Source organism: Thalia democratica, chromosome 5 (genome assembly GCF_965202585.1).
Source record: "Thalia democratica chromosome 5, ktThaDemo2.hap1.1, whole genome shotgun sequence".
Taxonomy (NCBI): Eukaryota; Metazoa; Chordata; class Thaliacea; order Salpida; family Salpidae; genus Thalia; species Thalia democratica.
The window spans coordinates 42,574,004-42,595,704 of NC_139169.1; the positions used below are offsets into that span (position 1 = coordinate 42,574,004).

Below are 21,701 nucleotides of genomic sequence, written 5' to 3' on the forward strand. Positions count from 1 at the left end.
ATGAGATTAATAGAAATGCTTGTTTATAATACATGTAGCAGAAATTTTTAAAACAATTTAAATAGTAAATGTAAAGCCCAGTTTATGGCATCCTTAATTAAAATAATAATATTTAATAAACACATATTTATAGTGACAAGTCAATAGAATTGAAAAAACAAAAATATTAAACTTTAGAAAATTTTATAACTGCAAAAAATTACCAAGTTTTTGGCAAGCTATTTTTATAAAGCAGACTTAAAATACTAAAATAAATATGAAACTTTCAAGATTCTTATAAAAACGAATTATAAATAAATTTAAAACTGAAAATTTATTCTAGTTTTAAAAATAATAAAATAGTGTATTTAGTACTAGGTTTTTGTTTTTTTACTAAACTTTTACAAAAAAAGGTTTAAATACATTTAATTTATAAATCGTATTAAAAAAAATAGTACAACCTTGTTTTACAAAAAACATTTAGATAAAAAGACAGGATAAACGACTACAAACAACACTCAAACAAGATAAATATTTTTTAAATGTGATCAAAATTGCTTTGCTGTTTTAAAAACTTGTGCCTAAAAATTTGTGTAATAATTAATTGGCATAAATTCTAGCTCTGAAACCAAGAAATAAATTAAAACTGAAAATAGCTTCTATAAAGGTACAATCATGTTTTACTTTCCTATAAATGCCTTTGGCTTTTTGTAAATGATTTGACTTTTATTCCATTTGTCTCTGATTTGAAAATAAGAAAACAGCTTATCATTAAGCACAAGGTAAAAATACATTTTTCAGTCAAGAGAACAACATAAAAAACTTATACTAAAACTGAACAATTAAATAATAAGTCTTTTAAGGTAGAAAGGTTAGCACTTGTGAATACAAACTCATATATAAAAAGCAACACGATGTAACATTAAATATACAATTTATATTTTAAGCTGTTGTGATTATAATAATACTTTTGTATACATAAAATAAAAAATACTGATTGACTTAAATGTTTTTGAAAGGTTTTAATAGTAAAAAGTTAAGTACAACATTTATAAGTAACACAAATAACAACATTGAACGAAGTTTTTCCAAAACAATAATTTATTTTCTCTTCCAGATTTGCCTTCAACTAGTGTTACCTGAAATGATCAAAGTTGTGTGAAAATTACTGCATTCATATAAAATTTTTCAAACCCAAAGCCAATCAAGTATGCATACACCTTGAGAACTAATTTCATTAAAGTATTGAAAAAAAAAAGTATAATACTGTTGGCTGGTAGAAAAAAGTCTTCTAACAACTATACCTATTGATAATAAAAGAAGAAACTTAATTAAAAAATATTAATAGTTTAGACAAAACTGTTTTGATATATAATTAAACAAATTTTACCTATCACCTAGGCAAGGGAGTAGTTAAAAAAGTTCTTCCTTGATCATTTGTGAAGATGGGATGTTGTTTGTAGTGACGTAACAATGCTTCCATGCTTTCAAACTTCTTTTGTCCTTAAAGTATTAATGTCTTTTCTACTTAAATTGCAAAAAAAAAATTCACAGTTATATTTTTTTTGTCAATATATTTTTGACACAAAATATGTACAGTATACGATTAAAGGTAGTAGATCTATTCTAGTGGTATAGTTTTTTGTTTTTCAATTTGTAAAACTTAGGACTTGGACAGAACTGTTGATTGCAAGAAATTTATTTTATCATTAAAAATTAAACATTAGCTTGCACTACTTAGAAAAGTTACCTACTACTCTTAAAAAAAACTACTAGTTGAAAAAACAATTATATTTAAAAAAGTTTGATAAATGTTAAGAAAATTTTCTTGATACTAAATTTAAGTCTTGATAGTGCATTATATATTGTGCTATTTAAGTTAAAAACATATCAGATATTACTTATTTATGTATTACTAGCCACAATGTAAAAAAAAAAAGTATCAATACAAAAATAAATTCATATTAAATAAACAACAATTAAATGATAAAACACGAGTTAATGTAAAACAAATAAGTAAGTAAAATATGGATTGAACAAAAGTAAAATCAGATTATATAATTTAAAATTATAATTTAACAGAATAAAAATTGACTATGCTTCACAAAAAATAAACATAGTTCAAACTTCATAGATGGCTGACGAGCAAAAAATAGCACAAGGTAGATAATCTAGCCTGAGTGAGTTCAAAATATGGTAAATGTATTTGATAAAAGTTAAATTTTCTCAAACTTTTTCTAAAGGTCATGTTATTTAGAGTTTATTCTTGTTGTGTTATATATGGGAAGTCATTTTATTTATAGAAAGCAAACATTTTAATGAACTGCTAGTTTAAGATAAACAAAGTCATCTCCTGATATAAAAAGTATAACAGTTAGTCAATGTAGCAATAGAACCTACATCATTCGTTTGAAATACATAAAATAAAAAGCACAGTTTTTTGCTTCTAAAAAAATAATTCAGAAAATAGCTGAAGTAGATACCAATTTTGTAGATTTTGTCCTGGTTATTGTTGTTTGGTATGGTGAGAACTTTGAAATGCCTGATTCGGTTTTCTACTTTCAACGAAATCGAATAGTCTCCTATCTGAAATATATACTACTCTTTAAAAATACTTCAAGCCTTTAATTAAACACTGTCAAACTAGGTTTAGTTTTTTAATTATAAACTAGAAAATTATTTTAGTATGTAGTAAAAAAACATTAGACAGTAAGTTGATAACATATTTTGACTAAAGAACAAAAAATTAAAATAAATCAGTAGCTCCCTTAAGTAAGGGAATTATTAGGACAACCCTTGCAAAAAAACATATCTCTAAAATACTTATTCTAAGTTTAAAGAAAAACATGTTTATAACATTTTGTAGTTATAAATAATTTCATGTCACAACTTACGCAAGTTTCTGAATCCCTCACTAAAAATTGTCCGATGTCAGCTTTCTGGTTCAAAAGTTGTTCCGCTTCATTTCTTGTCACTGACCCGAAGAACCAATCACAGTTAAGCTGAAAAGCGCGGGAAAATGTTAGAAACTATAGGCGTAACATTTTAGGTAACACTAAATACAGGCTAAGTATTATAACTTATTAAGTTATTCTTTATTAACCAATATTTTAATTGCATACTTTTATCATAAAAATGTAAACTGTACAAAATATTTGATAGTACTTAAATACAAAATAATACATTTTTATATTCTGGATAAAAACAATGTACATTAATTTTTATATAGTAATTGTTTTTGATAGAATCAAAATTGGATGATGAAATTCATATACTTTAAACAATTTTCGAATATCATAAATATTAAACAGTTTCTTTCAGACAGAAGTGTTCCAGTTGAAAAAAAAAACTTTTTAATTAAATTATGTTTTTAATTCTATCAAATAGCGTTATAGTTCTATAAATAAAAAATAAACTATGAAAGTATTTTAAAACTATTTATCATATATATTAAACTATTCAAATAAAAAGATTTATCGAAAAAAAAAATTAACACAAAAGAATAAACTGTTAAATAGATAACTCATTAAGGAATTAAAACGGCAAATGTTACGTAAAAAAACTTCATATCACGTTTAAATGACAAACTGTATTTTATTACACATCTATAAAACATTTACAATACCTTTTTATACTCTGTTTGAATAAATATATCATACATAAATTTTTATAAAAACGTTAAAAAGTTTTGAAAGTATAAAAAATATATTACTTGTTCAAACATTTTCAGAATAGAAACAACATTAAAAGTCTGATTTAATTTATCAAAATATGTTCAAACTAAAACTACTTGTATAAATATTGATAAATTAGTAAACTAACGTATATAATAATAAAAAATAGAGTTTTACATCTATTTCACAAACTTAATTGGTACATTTATTTCTAGTATACCTTTTAATAAAATAAAATACCATTGTTTTATAAGAAAAAAATTAAAAAATCGAATACTGCTTTATGATTGTATTTTTATTTCTTAATAATTAAAACAAGTAATTCAGCAATTATAAATACTTAATTATCATAAAAGCTACTATAGTTAAAGGCTACGAGACATTCTATTTGAAATAAAACTTTTATCAAGTCGAAAATATTTGATAACATAACAAATTGATTAGATGTTTGTATTCATAATTAGCTTATGTTATATTGTATGTAAAACTATTTACATCAAAAGTAGCTATGCAACTATATTTCTATGATTTTGTACATATTTAAAAAATTAAGTAAATAACTAACTTGTTTTATACTTTAATATGCTTTTTTGTCAAACTTAAAAAAAAATATATATAAACTAAAAAATATACTTCAAACCGTTCATATTTAAAATATACTACAATACAAATAAAATTTCCAAGGTTTTACAACTAATACTAATTTTTTGGTTTTTATTCATTTGAACTAAGTTCAATTGTAGACAAATTTAAAACTTTATTGCTAGCTTATGCACTTAAAACTTTTAATCAATAAATATTTTAAGCAAAGTACATGTAAAATAAATTCAGTTTGAAACTTACTAAAATTGCAATTTAAAAGATAACAAACCTTCTGGTTTGATTGGTTAACAAAAGTATCTTCATTTTGGTGGTTTATTGAATGTGGGGTAACGCGGTCATAACTTATCTGAGGTTCATTTTGAGTTGCTGTAAATTAGTTAAATGATTCAGTTACGTTTCTTTGATAAATCATTTAAATTTATACAAACGTGTGAATTAAAAATTTTGTGATTTAGTTTATAAATTCAACATTCAATTTAAAGTGTAAATTGTTGTTTTTTACGGTTCGATAAAGTGTTAATTTATATTTATATCAAAGAAAAACATGACATAATTTAAGTAAATAATTTTTATACTGGATTTTGCTATAAAAAATTTTTTTGAACAAACTACCTTGACTATATATATATATATATATATATTGAAAAAATATTAACATATGTTTGACATAATTTTTTTATTTTATCTTTACAGCTAAAATCTCCATGTGAAACTTTTTACTTAGCGCTATTGTAAATTGAAGTTATATTCAAAAAAAAAACTCGGTGTAAACTGAATACTCGGTCACATAGTTATAATTTGCAAACACTACTTGCCCTTCGTTTTATTTATAACTTCAACTATATTCTTAACTTTTATTTCATTTAAATTTTGTTTTGACTACTAAAACAAATTAAAAATACACACACACAGAGCAGGTAGAAAAAATAAAAATCTCACGCAAAATGAACACGCTTCAAAGTTTTATGCCCAAACAACTTTAAGTTCAAGTTTCTACGAAAACCAGCTACAACAAACCTGAAACATCGTTGACGACTTCCACGTAGTTCCTGGGCACGAGACCCTGCTCCCCCTTGCTGTTCCTGCAGACCATCCACCCGGGATCGTGCTCCGGCTTGTCGATCACGTCCAGCAACTCCTCCTCCTCGAACGCCAGCTCCTCCGCCTTGCCCGAGTTGAACGCGTACAAGCACCTGTTGTGTGTTGAACCCACAATGAGATTTCAAAGCCACTCGGCTGACTTACTAGCTTGAGTTTGAGCATTTTTTAACGCTGTTGCTTATTATTGAGTTAATCAATTTACTATATAAATAATAAAGAATTTTTATTACTTAACTTTATTTAACAGAATAACAAATACTGTTTCGATTACATAAGTTAAAAAAAAACTTTATAAAAAGCTAGTAGTTTAGTATGAACACTTTTGTAAGTAAACTTTTGATGGTCTAGGTTTAACTTTTTGCAGTTCGATAAACACGCCAGTTTTGTATATTTGTTACAAAGTGCTACGAAACAAAGGTTATTTAGTTTTTTCGAGACAAAGAAGAAATTTGTCGATTTTGAGGTATTTCGGTGAGAGTATGTTTGTTTAGTAAATAACAATAGCTGAAATGTTGTATCATTTTAATTGCTATTGTCTCATAAGTGTAACACATTTTAATCTGTTTTAACGCAATGATATATTTTTAATAATAATATTCATAGAAAAAAGTAGCCTTAATTTAATAGAGAGTTTTTAGTTTTCCTTAAAAAGACTAAGTTTTTTTAATTCTATCCATAATTAAGTAAGTTATATGATTAAATATTTTAAACAAGTTGAAAAAGTATTATATACCTTTTTTTAGTAAGTACATTTTACTATTATAAACTAATAATTTGTTTTATACACAGTTTTGTATCACTATGTCAAAATATAATTTTTCACTATTTTTTTACTTAGTTGCATAAATGTGTTTTAGTTTTATTAGTTTATTAAGTAAGGATTGTAAATCTGGAAACGTTTTAAACTTATGTATTGTGCAATAAATATTTTAAGATTTTTCAAAACTATCACTTAATTTATTTAAATAATTGTTCCGTAGAAAAATTACAAACAAAAAATTTACTGTGTTCTCCACTGATTTAAGTATTATATTAAGTACTTGACTAATATATATATCATAATATTTTACGACTTAAAAAAAAAGGAAGCTTAAAATTACCCTTATTATATTTTTAAGATCTAAACTTCAGCAATATAGTATAGTAACATATAATTATTCAAGTTTCAACGAAGATTAGCATTTTTTAAATAAATTGAATAAACTTTTGAATAAATGTTTAATTTTATTTCTACATAAATACACATAATTTTTTGACTTTAACTTTCAAAACTTTTAACTTATTAATGACATGACGACTAATACACAGTGAGCTGAAAACGGGGATCAAGCAGCCATTGACATAAAACTGTCATAAAAAGCACTATAATACAATTTAAAGTTACACTTAATGTTACAAAAAGAATAATGTTTGTTTTTATTTAAAAAATAGTTTAAATTTTAATTTTTAATGAAACTTTAAAGAAAGAAACTTATAAAAAGAGAAAATTATAATTGGCTACCTCAAGAGAGTCACATTTACTTCCATTTTAGTTTAAATATGAATGAATTTTCAATATCAAGCCGGGTGAAACTATACTCTAAATACAGTTTATTTTTAATTTAAGACTGATTTTTGTATATTAAAGTTTGTATTATTAATAACGTTACATTTGTACTAGTTTATCAAAAAAAAAAACCGTAAACATTTTGAACAATAAAAACATTTATTCGTTGCAAAACAGTGCAAAAAACGAATTTATTTGCCTGTGATTAAAAAAAGCCTTTTAAATTTACTAGAAAATATAAGTCAAACAGTAAGTTCTTAAAACTTCTTTGAAATTAAGTTTCTCAAATAAATAAAACACTCTATTCAGTAGCACAAAGCATATGTAACAACGTTTCCCATTCTGAACTACATGATGAAATTTTTTCATTTAGCAGCAAACAACTTCGCGCAGTATGTCCGACTTCTTTACAATAAGTGAAACTCAGTCTGTCTAAAGTGTTGTTAAGATCTTAGTCACTCTTGTCCCATAATCGATTTAAACATTCTGTTAAATTTTCATACTGAGAAGTTTTCCTTGAAAAGTTCATTCTGTACTGTCTTAGAAACTTGTTGTTAGCTTCCAATCCAATTTCGGTGTAATTTAGCAAACCTCTACCGTTGTTTTGCTCAATTAGTTCAGCACTATGTGCAAGAACAGTATGCGCAGTTGGTGTAAAGCGAATCTATTTAACCGACATGACCAGCATCATTGTTTTTTGACATAAAACTGAGTATTTCTCTACATTAATCTTTCTGTTAGAATTTATAGGCCATAAATTAATGGAAACATACAAAATAATTTTGTTAATGTTTTCTTTTAAACTAACATCAGAAATATGCTTCGTCAGCAGAGTCGTATTATTGGTGTTTAGCAAAGTTTTGACTACGTTACCTGTTGTAGAAGTCTCACCATGGCCTGTGGGATACGGTTTTTCAAGAAAACATTTAATTTGCTAAAATAGTAATAAAAAAAACTATTTCAATAACTAAAACATATACTAAGCTACCATGTTTTGACCAATACTAACTGTTCTCATCATTCTTGGAGCTTAAATGATCTGTAAACAAAAGTAAGTGAATCTATACACATTAAGAACCTTCTAGAACATACAAAATGGTCTTTTTCGTCACAGTGAAAAACCAGGGATAGGATATTATATCAATTTTTTAACAGAAATATCGCTTGTCAAAACCTAAAAAAATACTTATATTCCACTTGATAGATTTGTCTGTAAATTTGTATATAGATTTCTTGTCATTTTTACTAAATTATAAAAAAAAAAAAATTGTTGGTTCTACGAAGGCAAATTGAGAAAATCATCAATGAATTTTCGGCGAGAATAGAAGATTTTTTAAATGAGAAATAATATACTTTTACATTTAAATATTCAAAGAATTTTGACTTTTTTCAATTAACATTAAACCAAAGAAATGAAAAAACTTAAAAAAAAGTATTTGTATAAAAGCTTTTAAGGTGTTTTTTAACAGTGGATGTAGACCTTAATTTTGACAAAAATTTAAGCATTTTCGAGGCTTTTTTAAACTTAAAAAAAGCAAACTTTGGCTACATTTAAGCTTACATAACTTTTAGTATACTTAAAGCAGAACAGAAACAAACCCAGTTTTTAAAAGACGAAACCCCGCTCTAAACAATTAAATAAAAATCCTGCTTTAACTGTTTAGTTGCGAAAATAGTCAACGGCCACTTGCCAGCCCACTGTTTAATATATAACATTTATTTTCTTGTTTTACCTCATCAAAATGAGTTGAAATAAAGCAGTGTTTCGAATTTAACATATTTCTTCAATAAGCTTATTTGTACTAAAACTAAATGCCGTAATAATTTTTAAAAAAGAAGTAGTATTTATTATTTTTGGTTACAAACTTCATTTTTAGATTATAATAGTATTTTTCATTTAGACTTCGGAGAATAATAATAAATTCACCTAAAATTTAGCTTTTATTATTTATCATTCTATAACCTAGTACTCATAATTACTATTTGTTTTTACTATAACGCTTTTATTATTTATTATGCATTGCATAATATAGCAGTTATATTATCTTATGACAAAAACAATTTTTTGCACTTATATGGAAAATCCTTATCCAGACATTTTTACAGCAAAATCTCGCCCAACATTATTTACAATTTAAAACTTAAAAATGTATCTCACCTGACGATTTGTACAGAATTTTGTTGTGCAGGCGCTGGTACTTGCTTATTTGATAAACTTTGTTGGGAGCTAGCACTATCCTGTTTGCAAGTATAATATATAATTACACAAAGCTTAAAATACTATTTTTATGATTAAAATTTGCTTGCTTTTTATAAAACCGTACTAAAATAAAACGTGAAACCTCGTTTTACAAGCAGAATAAATTAACTTCACATGACACTAAAATTTTTAGCAAACATCTATAAATACTTATTCACTTAGCTGAAGCTTGAACTAGCTTTAAAAACAATGTCAAATTCAAATTCATTCGAAGAACGAACCTTGCTGACGTAGTTGGAAGGGAACCAGCCCTTGTTGGTGCCGTCGTTCGCGTCCTTGCCCAGCCACCAACCGTCGGCTTCTTCCTTCAACACGACGACGCGCATCCCCTTCACCAGCGACAACTCGTCGTCGTTCACCGCCGTGTAGTTGAACTGCGATATGAACGTTTCCATCTGAATGGTATATATTTTTCATTTATTCGCAGACAGCAGTTCGTTTTAATATGTTTACTCCGAGACGCAAATGCTTAGATTTTGATAACTCGTTCAAGCGGTTTACTAAAAATTAGGTTGTTGCAAGAATGTGCAAAACAAAACTTTGAATTAATCCATACGACAATTTGCTTGATTTAAGAACTAAAACACTACAATACTAAATAAACAGCACTTTGATAGGAAGTTCTAAAGCGTTTTTTTTTTGTGATTTTTTTTTGCAAACATTTGTATTCATTGTCAGGTTAGAAAAGGCGTCAACAAACTGCAACCTAACAAAGGGTAAAAGTGTGGCATATTTTTCATTTTTAATGGGATGCGGCCTATAAAAGTAACCTGCTGCCCGCAAAAAATAACTTTTGAAACTTACACTAGATTTGAAGGAAGATAAAAAAACACCTAAGTAAAATTTACGGAAAACTCGAAACTTATACTAGACATTTTGGGGCTGCAATGAAGAATAAAAAACTTAAACTACATCAGTTGCCCGCGAGTATTTTAATTTTATAAATTTGGCCGGCGACCAGTAAATGCCTTTCGACCCCTGTGCTAGAAGGATCACAACACTTGTCTTTAAAAGATTCGCAAAATTTAGCACAAAGAAATTAAAGCAGTTTACTTTTTTTTTTGATTAAATGCTTGCAAAAACATGCGAATCAAAACTTTTTCGAGCACAAAAAAGCTATGAGCTAAGTAACTTTTTAACTTAAACATCTAGCCTATTTTTTATTTAAGTACGATCATTTTCCCAGTCATTATATATAACAGCGGTTCACAAAACTGTTAAAATTGAACACAGTAAGTTACTAACTAAAAAAAAATGTACACAATCTCATTTATTTTTAACTATTTTTTTTAATAAATAAATCGTAATTAAATTATAAATCATACTTAAACAATTTTATCAAAAATTGTTTTTTTATAAACTATTTAGGCTAGATTACACATTTATTTTTAAAACTATTTTACAACTCATCAAAACTTCTATGAACAGCAAAACTATGAGATAAGCAAAGAGCTCATTGAAATGAGAAAAATAAGTATTCATTGTTCATAGAAGTAAAAATGTTATGCAATATATTGAACTTTTCCAAATTATCAGATAAAGTGACATTTCCAATTGATGAAGCTTAGTCACGTGGACCAAAATATACACAGATAATTTAATTAAAGCTCGCAGTTGAGAAAATTCTATCTAAAGTATAGTTGAGAATGCATACAACTCAGTTCATCTGAAGAAAAGAGCTTATAGAAGTTTTAGATGATAATAAAAGTTTAGTTTAGTATATAATTGTATTTGTTAAGAATTTGCTGTGAAATGTCTATCTTTTTTTTTGAGTTTATTGAAAACGTCTAGATTGAACTTGCTTGGTAGTTTTCACAAATTCAAAGTTTTTATTTAAAACTTAAGATTTCAACTATTATTGTGTTATTAAAATTTGTGCATATTTTACACTTTGTATCTATAAACACCACTACTCATTTGATAGCTTTTGATAAAGTAAATAGGTTTAATTGGAGAATTAATTGTAAAAAGTAAAATTGAGTAGGAAAAAAAAAATCCGAGTAAAAGTAAAAAATTGGTTGATTAAAAAAAAGCATTAAAATCTTCAGGTTCATATATCTACTTACATCTCTACACTTACTAATGATGTAAACTACACAAACATCCAGGATAATAACTATTTCTATGCACAGCACACTACTGTTCACAGATACAAAATAAATAAAAAACTATAAATAGTATTAAGGCAAACTATATATAGTATAAGTTTTATTATATAAAAAATGTGTACAAAATTATTTTAGTGTGTACAGTAAAGTAATGAACTGTGAACAAAATTTTAAATACTTAGATTTTGTACTAACATGATAAATATTTATGGGTGATTTATTTTTTAAGACAAAAAAGTTTTAAAGTTGTAGTGTAGTGCTTTTATTCAGTTTAATAAATTTCATCTTTTTTGACCCTAAAAATTTATATACGCATACGACTTAATTTACAAGAACTTAAGTTGAAAAGAAATATTTCTGAAATATTTTTTATAGTTAATTTAGAACATTTTTTTTACGTTTTTAGATGTAAAAAAAATAAGTATATGTTTAAAAATATTATGTTTATTTTCAAAAAGACCTATCTAGACTTTTTAGAAGGAAAAGTAAAAATTTTAATTGAAAATCAAACGCTGCTTAGATGAATAAATTAACTAATTTTATAACAATCTGAGCTTTTTAACAATTCTAAACTGTTCCTAGCATTTTTCTTTAACAAGGCAAATAGTAGTACTTTTGTTGTTTAAAGATAAGAAATTTTTCAAGGAACTTTTTAATTAGATTTTAATTAGCTATTTTTTTGTAACTAGAGATGTTAAATAAGCTTATTCGCTGTAAAAAAAATAAAGTGAAGTTGAGCGAACAATCAAAATAATTTAAAAATAAATAAAACTGCAAACTACCTGATTATGCAAAGGAACGTTATCAGTAACTAGGTTAGCTGGAACGTTTCCTATTTGGTCTGAGATGAGCAGTTTCTGATTTTTTTGAATGTTTTGACCACTAGAAGGCGCTCTACCTCTCCTACCAGGTAATTTCTGTGCTGTATATAAAAAACAGCATTTGTTTTTAATATACTTAAAACATAAAATAAAATTTAAAATTAAGCAGTTGTTTTAAAACTTTGAGACAGCTTTACATTTTGCAAAACAACGAAAAAGATTAAATAAATATGCATAGAAAAGAATAATTTTTATAAATTAAAAACAAAAACAGTTACCAGTCGTAACTATTGAAAAAAATGTAGCTTAATAAGATTAAGTATAAACAAAATATTAAAAATATAAAACTTATATTAATCATTTTAAAACAGAGTTATAATACTAAAAACGATAGGATAAACATATAAGCACATTTCATTTTTAATTTTAATAAAAAATATTCTAAATGTAAACAAAATAATTTACAATAAATATAATTAATAATACTAAATTTAAAACACAGGTAACAAAGCTGGAAATTTGAAAACATTTTTAGTAAATAAACAAATATTCATGTAACATTAAAAATGTAGTAATAGCTTAAAAATATACATATCATAAGACTTACTTTATACTAGTTTAAAATTGAATACTACCAAAAAAAGGGTTATGCTATCTTAAAAATATTTTTATAAACATTACCAAACAAAAAACTACCAGTTTTTAATATCAATTAAAACTTCTAACAACACTTCACAAGTCTTAAAAACTAACTTTATTTTAAAACGCTACAAGCCTCATATACATACAAAAGTGAATAGATAAAACAACTTCTTGCTATTACTCATTTATCTTACGTAGTAAGTACAGCTTCTCTTTAGTTTTTTTAACTTTCTTAGTAAAAGTTGTCGATTAGGTAGCACAAGTTGTCACAGGCAAATTAGTTTTCTTAGAAATTCAAACAACTTCCGATAGTTTCTATTTGTTTACTTTTGGTCTATAAATAAACCAAGGCACAAAAAATTGTAAAAATGTTTAATCATTAATTTCTTAGGAAAGAAAAGTTTCAATTTTAACGCAGCATGACAGCAAAAGTGTGCACAACCAGTTTAGCAAATAAATATTTGTTTCCAGGTGATAGCTTTAAAATTGTTGTACTAGCCAACGGAAGTATTAGCATGACGAAGTAATAGAGAGAAAATTACTTTTTGACGTCACATCATTATCTCTTTTATTTATTTTTGTACCAGCTTTTATTTAGGGCTCAATTTTAAACGTTTAGGAGTTTGTTTCTAATTATTGCAAAAATAATCATACTTTAGGAAAACTCGAAGTAAATTAATATTACTGTATAAACTAGAGTTAAAACATAAAAGTTAAGACTAGACAAAAAAAAGTAAAATTGAGAAAATTGTAAAGTTATATTTTTAGTTTAAAAAACTCTTTAGTAGAAAAAAAATACCAGTACAAACAATAAGCATATGTTTTTTTAGTTCTAAAAGCATAATTAGTATTAGCTTAATTAGTAAAATTTATCACAAAGTAACAGAAAACATTTTAATTTACTACTTTTATTTATTACTAGGTTTCTTTTCAAAATGATACATATCAAAAAACTGTAAATAATATAGTGTTTTGGAATATAAAAATATCGAGGAAAATAATAGATCTACTGTCAAAAATTAAAACTAAAAATTAAACTATACGAGTATCATTCTCAAGTGATAAATATTAAATAAAATTTGAAAAAAATTTAAAATTTAATTGCTTAAAGAAGTAATTAACAAAAATTTATGACACAAATCCCAAATCAATTTTCAAAGAAACTAAAATTACAAAAAGTATATTAAGAAAAATGTTACAGTTGTGCTCCCATAGTATTTTCCTTTATGGTTTTAAAATCTACAAACAAATAGACGTTGTGGCAATTGGAAGTCCATTGGCCCCAATCCTAGCTAATTGGTTTTTAGCATCAAAAGAAAATTACCAATTACAAACAAATTCAAAAACAAAACCTCTATTCTACACAAGATATGTAGATGATATATTCGTAGTCACACAAAATAAAACTGAAATAAAAAACTTCTATCATGAAATGAATACTCTACACCCAAACTTAGAATTCACTTTAGAAAGATCCGTTGACGGAAAACTACCGTTTCTCGACACTGAAGTAAAACAAGTATCAAACCAGCTACACACAAATGTGTACAGAAAAGCAATAGACACAGGTCTAATAATGCAATACACTAGTATTTGTCCTAAATCTTGGAAACTCGGTTTAATAAACTTTTATCAAAACAGAGCGCTTAAAATATGCTCAAATTGTACCGCTTTTAAAGATGAACTTACAAAAATTAAAAACTTATTACTTAAAAATCAGTATCCAAAAAACCTTATAGAGTCTAAAATCAACAAATTTCTTGAAACTCACAAAATCGACAATTCAACATTTAAACAAAATTTAAATATTAACACAAAAAATGAAAAGAAAACAGAGATCGAAAACTACTCTTATTTCACAAGAGTTTACGTAAGTTCAATAAGATTCCAAAAACGAATAGCATCCATATTTCATAAACACAACATTAATATTAAACCTGGCCTACACCAGCAAAAAAGTTTCTGACTACTTAAGCAACGAAAGTAAATGCTCGGAAGTATTTAACGCAAATGTTATTTATAAATACACCTGCTCTGCAGATCAGAGCATCTCTTACATTGGAGAAACATCACGGCAAATATTCCAACGAATTACAGACTACTGCGGAACAGATAAAAACAGTGCAATATTTGAACATCTTTTTAATTGCACACCCTGTCAAAAATCTGACATAGTTCAAAACGTTCAAGTTTTGAAACGATGTAAACAAAGCGAACTCTACAGCCTGGAATCAATATTGATTGAGGAAGAGCGACCTAATTTAACTACACAAATAGCATTAAATGAAAGCAAAATTATTAACAATCTATTAACAAACATACCTTTACTTTAATTTTAATTGCTAAATCTCTAAATTTTGTATTTATTTGAATTTATTCATATGCATAATTTCAAGTTATTTTTTAAGCCGTTCACTAACCAAAAGTTTTTCAAACTTTATTTAATATTTATCACTTGAGAATGAAACTCGTATAGTTTTGAAAAGCTTTGTGTAATAAAAAATATAAAACAAAATGAATAATCTATTAATAATAAGTTGCAAATGGTATATAAATACGTAGAAAAACCTTCCTATAATAATAAAAATTAAACAGTATTCTAAAAAACAGGGACCGGTAGCTTTTTATAAAAAGTCCAACTTTCTTAGAGCAACACTGTATAAAAAAGTCGTACACAGGCTGTAGTTATTTTAAAATAGTCGTATTGTTATGAAAATTGTAATCGAAACCATTAACATGATAAAATAAGCAACAATAAAGCATAAGTAAAAAGTTATTATTAAATTAAGAGACTAATTTTGAGCTTTTTACCACAAAATATTTTTTTATTGTTTTAAAAGAGTATGTTTTTAGCTAAAAAATATCACAGAAAAACTTGGGAGAGTGTTTTATATATTTGTTATGCATTTAAATAAAACTTTTTAATATTACAATAAAAATCTAGTTCTTAAACAAAACTGCTAATAAAATAACAACATATTGAAACTAAATCTCATTCAAAATCTAGAAAAAAACTGTACTGAGATTTTAAGAAATTTTAAAAATATCTTGAGATTTTATACAAAAAAACTAGCAGGAGCAAACCTGCGTTTATAAGAAAAATCAAAATATACTGAGTTACACTGAGTGATCCTGAGATTTTCTAAAAATTCAAAATATTTTGAGTGTCCTGAATATGTGGTAACCCTGAATATAACTAAAAACTATGAAAAAAAGTTTATATAATTATTATTCAGTTTTTTAGGTTTTTAACTTAATTTCAAATTAAAAGCAAGTTATATGTCATATTTAATTAAAGTTTTACTCATTTAGTTTAAGAACTACAATACTAGTAGTTAATTTATAAAGAGTTTTGAAATTTAATACATACTGAAGGAAGAATAAAATTTCATACACTAATAAGTAATAACATTTTTGAAGTAAATTAGTAAATGAAACTAGTATTGCACAAAAAGGTTAAAAATGGATCTGTTGCATATATAAAACATTGGCTGTTATATGACAGCTATACATATAAACTTTTAATACTTTTAAAAAAAATCATACTCAAAACTTTCTAATTCAAATGTATTAATGGAAGTTTTTAAATTTTCAATTTAAAAAAAATAATATAAATTACATTTTCAACTAAGTTTTTTGTTTAATAGCCTAAGATTCCAGATTAATTTCCTTGCATAATTTAAAAAAATCAAAATTAGAATATTAGTTAAAAATGTTAAGACATTTTTAAAATATATAAATAAAAAAACCTGTTTTTAAAAAACTATTAAATTTAAAACTACAAAATGTTTTCAATTTTATTATAGATTGAGATTTAGTAAAAAACATTGCTTAAAAACTGTAGACCCTTATAACTCACAAATTATTTTATTTTTAGAAAAACTGGTGTTTAATAAAAATTTCTGCAATATAAGAGCAAGTTTATAAAATTAGTAACTTCTTAATAACTTTTTCAAAAACTTATATAATAGTACAGTAAAACAACAAATTGTATAATAAACAATAAAAGAATCCATTGTTAAAATCTATTTAATAGGATGTGAGTTACAACTGAAAAGCCCTACATTGCAAAGTAAAGTTTTATATTTCAAGGTTGCAACAGATTAAGCTGAAAAATTTTCTGATTTTTCTGATTCAAATTTTTAATTAAAACATATTTATAAATACATAAACAAAGACTTGAAAGTTTTTTTTTTCAAAAACTCAATTACAGTAACCTCTCGGATCTTTACGCACTTGTGACGTTACGCACTCTTGTTTAGTTACGCATTTCAGAATTCTATAAAATTCAGAAAATAAAAATTTTAATTTTTTTAAATATTGCACAAATTAGGTTTAATGTATATTTTTAAATTAAAATATGTTTTTGAATGCTAACACACCTCTCTATATCTTTAGACTTTGTAAATTTATGTTCCTTGACTAATTGATAAACATTTAGTTATACCTCAGTATATCAGAAATTTTGTTAAAAATAAGAGATTAAATCAAAATTCTGAAATAAACATGACTTTGTTTAATAATAAAAGTATAATGAAATAATGAAAGTTTAAAACACAAAGAAAAATACAGCAGTCTTGCCCTATATATTAATAAACACTATTTTACAATTGTAAAGAAATGCTTAATTATAAATTGAACTTGCTAAGTAGAATAGGATATAAATGTCACATATAAATAAAGATAAAGATAATTTCAACTTATTATTAAAATAGTAAAATTATTTCTACTCTTTTTATTATTTAGTAGAAATTCAAATCTTTTTTTTAATATATGTATAGTTTTATCTGTTGTTTTCATATTTATAAATAAAGTAAACAAATAGTTAAAAGTGGGAAAGTGCCCAGTCTGCTTTTAACTAAAAGCAATATTAAAAAACAGCCATTATAGTGAGTATATTTTGTACCTCTCGTTTCTTTACAATCTCTCATATCTTTACGCACTTTTTCTGTGGACACAATGTGCGTAAATAAGCGAGAGGTTACTGTAGACCCTAAAAAAAGACAAACTGCAAAAAGAAAATTTAATAGAAAATACCATTAGCAAAATGCAGTTTTTAGTGATGATAAACTTGCTTCTTACAAGCATGTATATATCAAATTTCCTGACTTTTTCTCAAAAACCCCCATTTTTTTCTAACTACTGTATTTTTTTTTCTTGATTTTCCTGAACTTTCTAACTTTGTGATAACCCTGATATTTATAAAACATTAATAATTCTCAGAAAATGATTCTAATTTTATACAATGAAAATATAAAGAGCTATAATTTTTTTTTAACTTATTGAAAACATTAAATGTTCATCTCTTAAAATTAGCAATTGTTCTAATTCTCAGCACACTTATTTATAAAATTTATAAAACATTTGAAGTTTTGTGTATACAAACAGAGTAAACTAACTAATTGAGTTCATGAAAGATTTTCCTTTATTCTTCTTTAAATAGTTTGATGGTACCAACCCAACTTTCATATTACCGTTTCTCACCTGAGTTTTTGTTTTTTTAAGTAGTGTCATAAATAATTATTCAAATTTTTTTTTCTGACATTTTTATTTCTTAACTAATAAAAATTAAATACTAACTTCTGATTGGTATTTAGTTTAACTGAGACAATAAACAATAAAGAAAATTAAAGTTTCTACCTGTAATAGTTATGTCTAATATTTGTTGTTGAAACTAATTTAAATTTATGTTTCTAAATTAGTGCAACAGATTTCAAAATATTTTCTAACTAACATATATTGTCATATAATAATTTATTGTCTATAGTCTGTTTACTAATATGACTTGGCAATTAATTAGTGTGTATACATAACTAAACAAACTTTCCACCAATTATTATCAGAATCAAGAAGAGATAAAACTTCATTTTTCTTTATTGACAATTCTTCAGCATCATTAGCTTGATAGTCATACAAAGCAATTACTTCGTCATTCATAGTTGTGTTAATAAATATAATACCTAATCAAAAATATTGCAACAACTACATCCTTTTTCGTATTTTAAACCTTTTTTAATAAAATAAAAACATTTTAAACAAACTATGTGCAATAAAATTTAAAAAAATTATTAACAAAATTGGTTAGTATAAAAATACTAATGATTTATAAATATAATAATTTAAATAGTGAAACAAATCTTAAAACCTAATTTGAAATCAAAATCTAAGTGAAAATCTCATTTACTAAAAAAATAATTATAATGATTGACTATACTAAATTTAATAAGGATTAAACAATATTGAAAAATAAATTAATATTATCATAATAACAAAAAAACCTAAACTAGTTATTAAAATTGGCTTAACAAAAATATATAATATCAAATAATGTAAAAAACAAAAACATCACAAGAATTTTAAAACTATAGTCACCTAATTTCATAAGCTAAGTTATATTATACTTGTATATCACAAAAACTGATCAAGTACAGTAACCTCTCGCTTATTTAGCACATTGTGTCCACAGAAAAAATGCGTAATACAGAGGTACCAAATATACTTACTATAATGGCTGTTTTTTGATATTGCTTCTAATTAAAAGCAGACTAGGGACTTTTCCAATTTTAACAATTTGTTTATATTTAAGAAATGATGTGGTGTCCATATTAAAATTTGTTTCTATAGTCTTCTACAAAAATATGCATATTGTGCTGTAATGGACTTCTTCTTTTGAACAAAAAATATATAGAATATGATAAAAATGTTTTATAAAAATTGTTTATGTTACTACGAAGTTTTTTAATTTGACATTTTCCCACATAAGGATAAACTTATCTTGCATTGTATTAAAGATATATTAATGGACTTTTTGAAAAGGAATTAAATTTCATGCGATAAGAATTTGAGGAATTGAAATTTTTTATTTATCTATAGGTATAAAAGGAGGGGTGTTAAGAAACCTAAGCTACAAAGGTCAAAGCCATATTTCAGAATTTTAATTTAGTCTTATGTTGTTAACAAAATTTCTGATATAGTAAAGCATAACTAAATGTTTATCAATTAGTCAAGGAACAAAGTGACAAAATCTTAAGATATAGTAAATTGAGTTAACATTAAAAAGCTTATTTTACTATATATTAATATTATATATAGTAAAATAATTTCTATATATTAAAATAAACCTAATTTGTGCAATATAATCAAAAATTGAAATTTTTATTTTTTGAATTTTTTAGAATTCTAAAATGTGTAACTAAACGAGAGTGCGTAAGGTTACGAGTGCGTAAAGATGCAAGAGGTTACTGTAACTGTAGTAAAAATTAGACAGAGTTATGCAAATTATGAAAAATTAATTGTTTCAAAAAAATTTACTCAGAATTTTATAAACTAATTGATATTCATTGAAAAATAAAATTTATAAAAAATAATAGTGTTTGTTTATACTTTTTTTTAAGATAAATATTTCTGTAAAATTCTGTTTACCTTAAAACAACATCACTAAATATATAATTTTAACTTAATATCAAATTACCAAAACCAAACTGGTAAAATAACAAAATTTTAATAAACATAGTTTTATTCATTTTAAATTAGATTACTTTGAAAAAAAAAGGAACTAGCCTGAGTGACATAAGTAAACTGAGTGAATAACAACTCTAAATTAGTAGGTTTGTTTTTAAATAAGTATTTACATGTAGATCTGCATATGCACTAATATAAATATATATATAAAGTGCACAGTTGGAAAAGTATAAGTTTATGTGCCCAATAAGAATTTAAATTTATATACATTTTTTTTATAAATCATTTCTACTTACTATAAATATTTTTTTTTTAAATAAGTGAAATAAAAAAAAGTATGTAGTTAACCTTATATTAATATTTGTCTTTTACAATTAAGGTAAAAACTGGTAGTATCACTTCTTTCTTTGCACTAGTTAATGCTATGTTCCAACTTTGATCTTATAAACGCACAGTATTCTAAAGTTTTATGTTATTACAACCCTTATGCCATAATGCAAACTTGGGTATATTCAATTGATTGTATTTTGTTTTAGCTTATATGAACTGTTAAAAAAGTTTAACTATTTAATTTTTTTTAATTAACTTATAAGTCAAAAATATAACCTAAATTATTAGATGATAGATGGTGCAATATTTATAAAAAAATAATAAGGTAAAAATTTCAACTTTAAAAAACACAACTTGTTGGAAATATAAAACTTAACAGACATAGGTTGTTGGAAAAGGGAGAGTCGTTTAGTATTTTGAAAAAACAAGTTAATTTATAATTAAGTCTTTTTTAACTATTTTGTTTTTTTCTTCTTACTTTTGTTAACACCTAAAACAACAATCAAAGAATTAGTTGAAGAAGAATGTAAAAACGTTGCATGAGAAATTACATTTAATATTAAGAAAACTATATATTGAGGTTTTAAAAAAATTGTAATTATTATTCAATATTAATTTGTCTGCATAAAGAAAATTTGGATTAATTCATAAATTAATAGCAGGTTTTTAATACTTATAGGACAATCCCTATCCAACAACTAAGCTGTAACTTTTTAAACATTCAGTGTTCTAAAAATCTTAAGCCACTAACCTGGATGTTTAAAAACTAAAGAAACGATTTAAACTTAAATAATTTCGTTTTAGTCTATCTAAACTATTTTAAAAAATTATGAAAATTATTTATTTATTCCATTATTTATTTGTTTACAACGAAAAATAAAAATAAAATAAATTCATAGTGAGAACAAAAGTAATAAAAATTAAGAACAACATAAATGTCCCGGTCCTTGACAAGACGTAAAAAGATATCTAAAAGGTGTGTACCTTGATAACCGTTTACCAAGTCCTAAGACCAAATATTTTGAGCGTCTTTTTTTGTCGCTTAATAAACTAATAACAATAAACCGTTAGTTATGTTACTTTACTTAATGGTAAGTTTGAGCTGAAAATTTGCTGAGTCGGCAAAAAAAAATTCATGATTTTTAAGTCTTAATTAAAAAAAATTTGTTGTCAAAA

At 24.8% G+C, this 21,701-nt stretch overlaps 1 protein-coding gene across 2 annotated transcripts; it reads right to left on the reverse strand.

Annotated features, from left to right (window-relative positions):
• Positions 1-322: 322 nt before the first annotated feature.
• LOC145835439 (cytoplasmic protein NCK2-like) lies at positions 323-18,690 on the reverse strand. Of its 2 annotated transcripts, none has more exons than XM_082943028.1 (11): positions 18,558-18,690; positions 18,134-18,218; positions 12,054-12,193; positions 9,385-9,558; positions 9,062-9,141; positions 5,274-5,449; positions 4,525-4,622; positions 2,874-2,981; positions 2,463-2,565; positions 1,377-1,482; positions 323-1,118 (listed from the first exon to the last, which is right to left on the reverse strand). In XM_082943028.1, the coding sequence occupies exons 1-11, from the start codon at positions 18,669-18,671 to the stop codon at positions 1,115-1,117; spliced, it is 1,188 nt and encodes a 395-aa protein (XP_082799154.1). In that variant the 5' UTR covers positions 18,672-18,690; the 3' UTR covers positions 323-1,114. The 2 variants fall into 2 exon arrangements, with proteins under 2 accessions (XP_082799154.1, XP_082799153.1); XM_082943027.1 differs by having other exon boundaries at positions 1,370-1,482.
• Between the last annotated feature and the right edge of the window lie 3,011 nt (positions 18,691-21,701).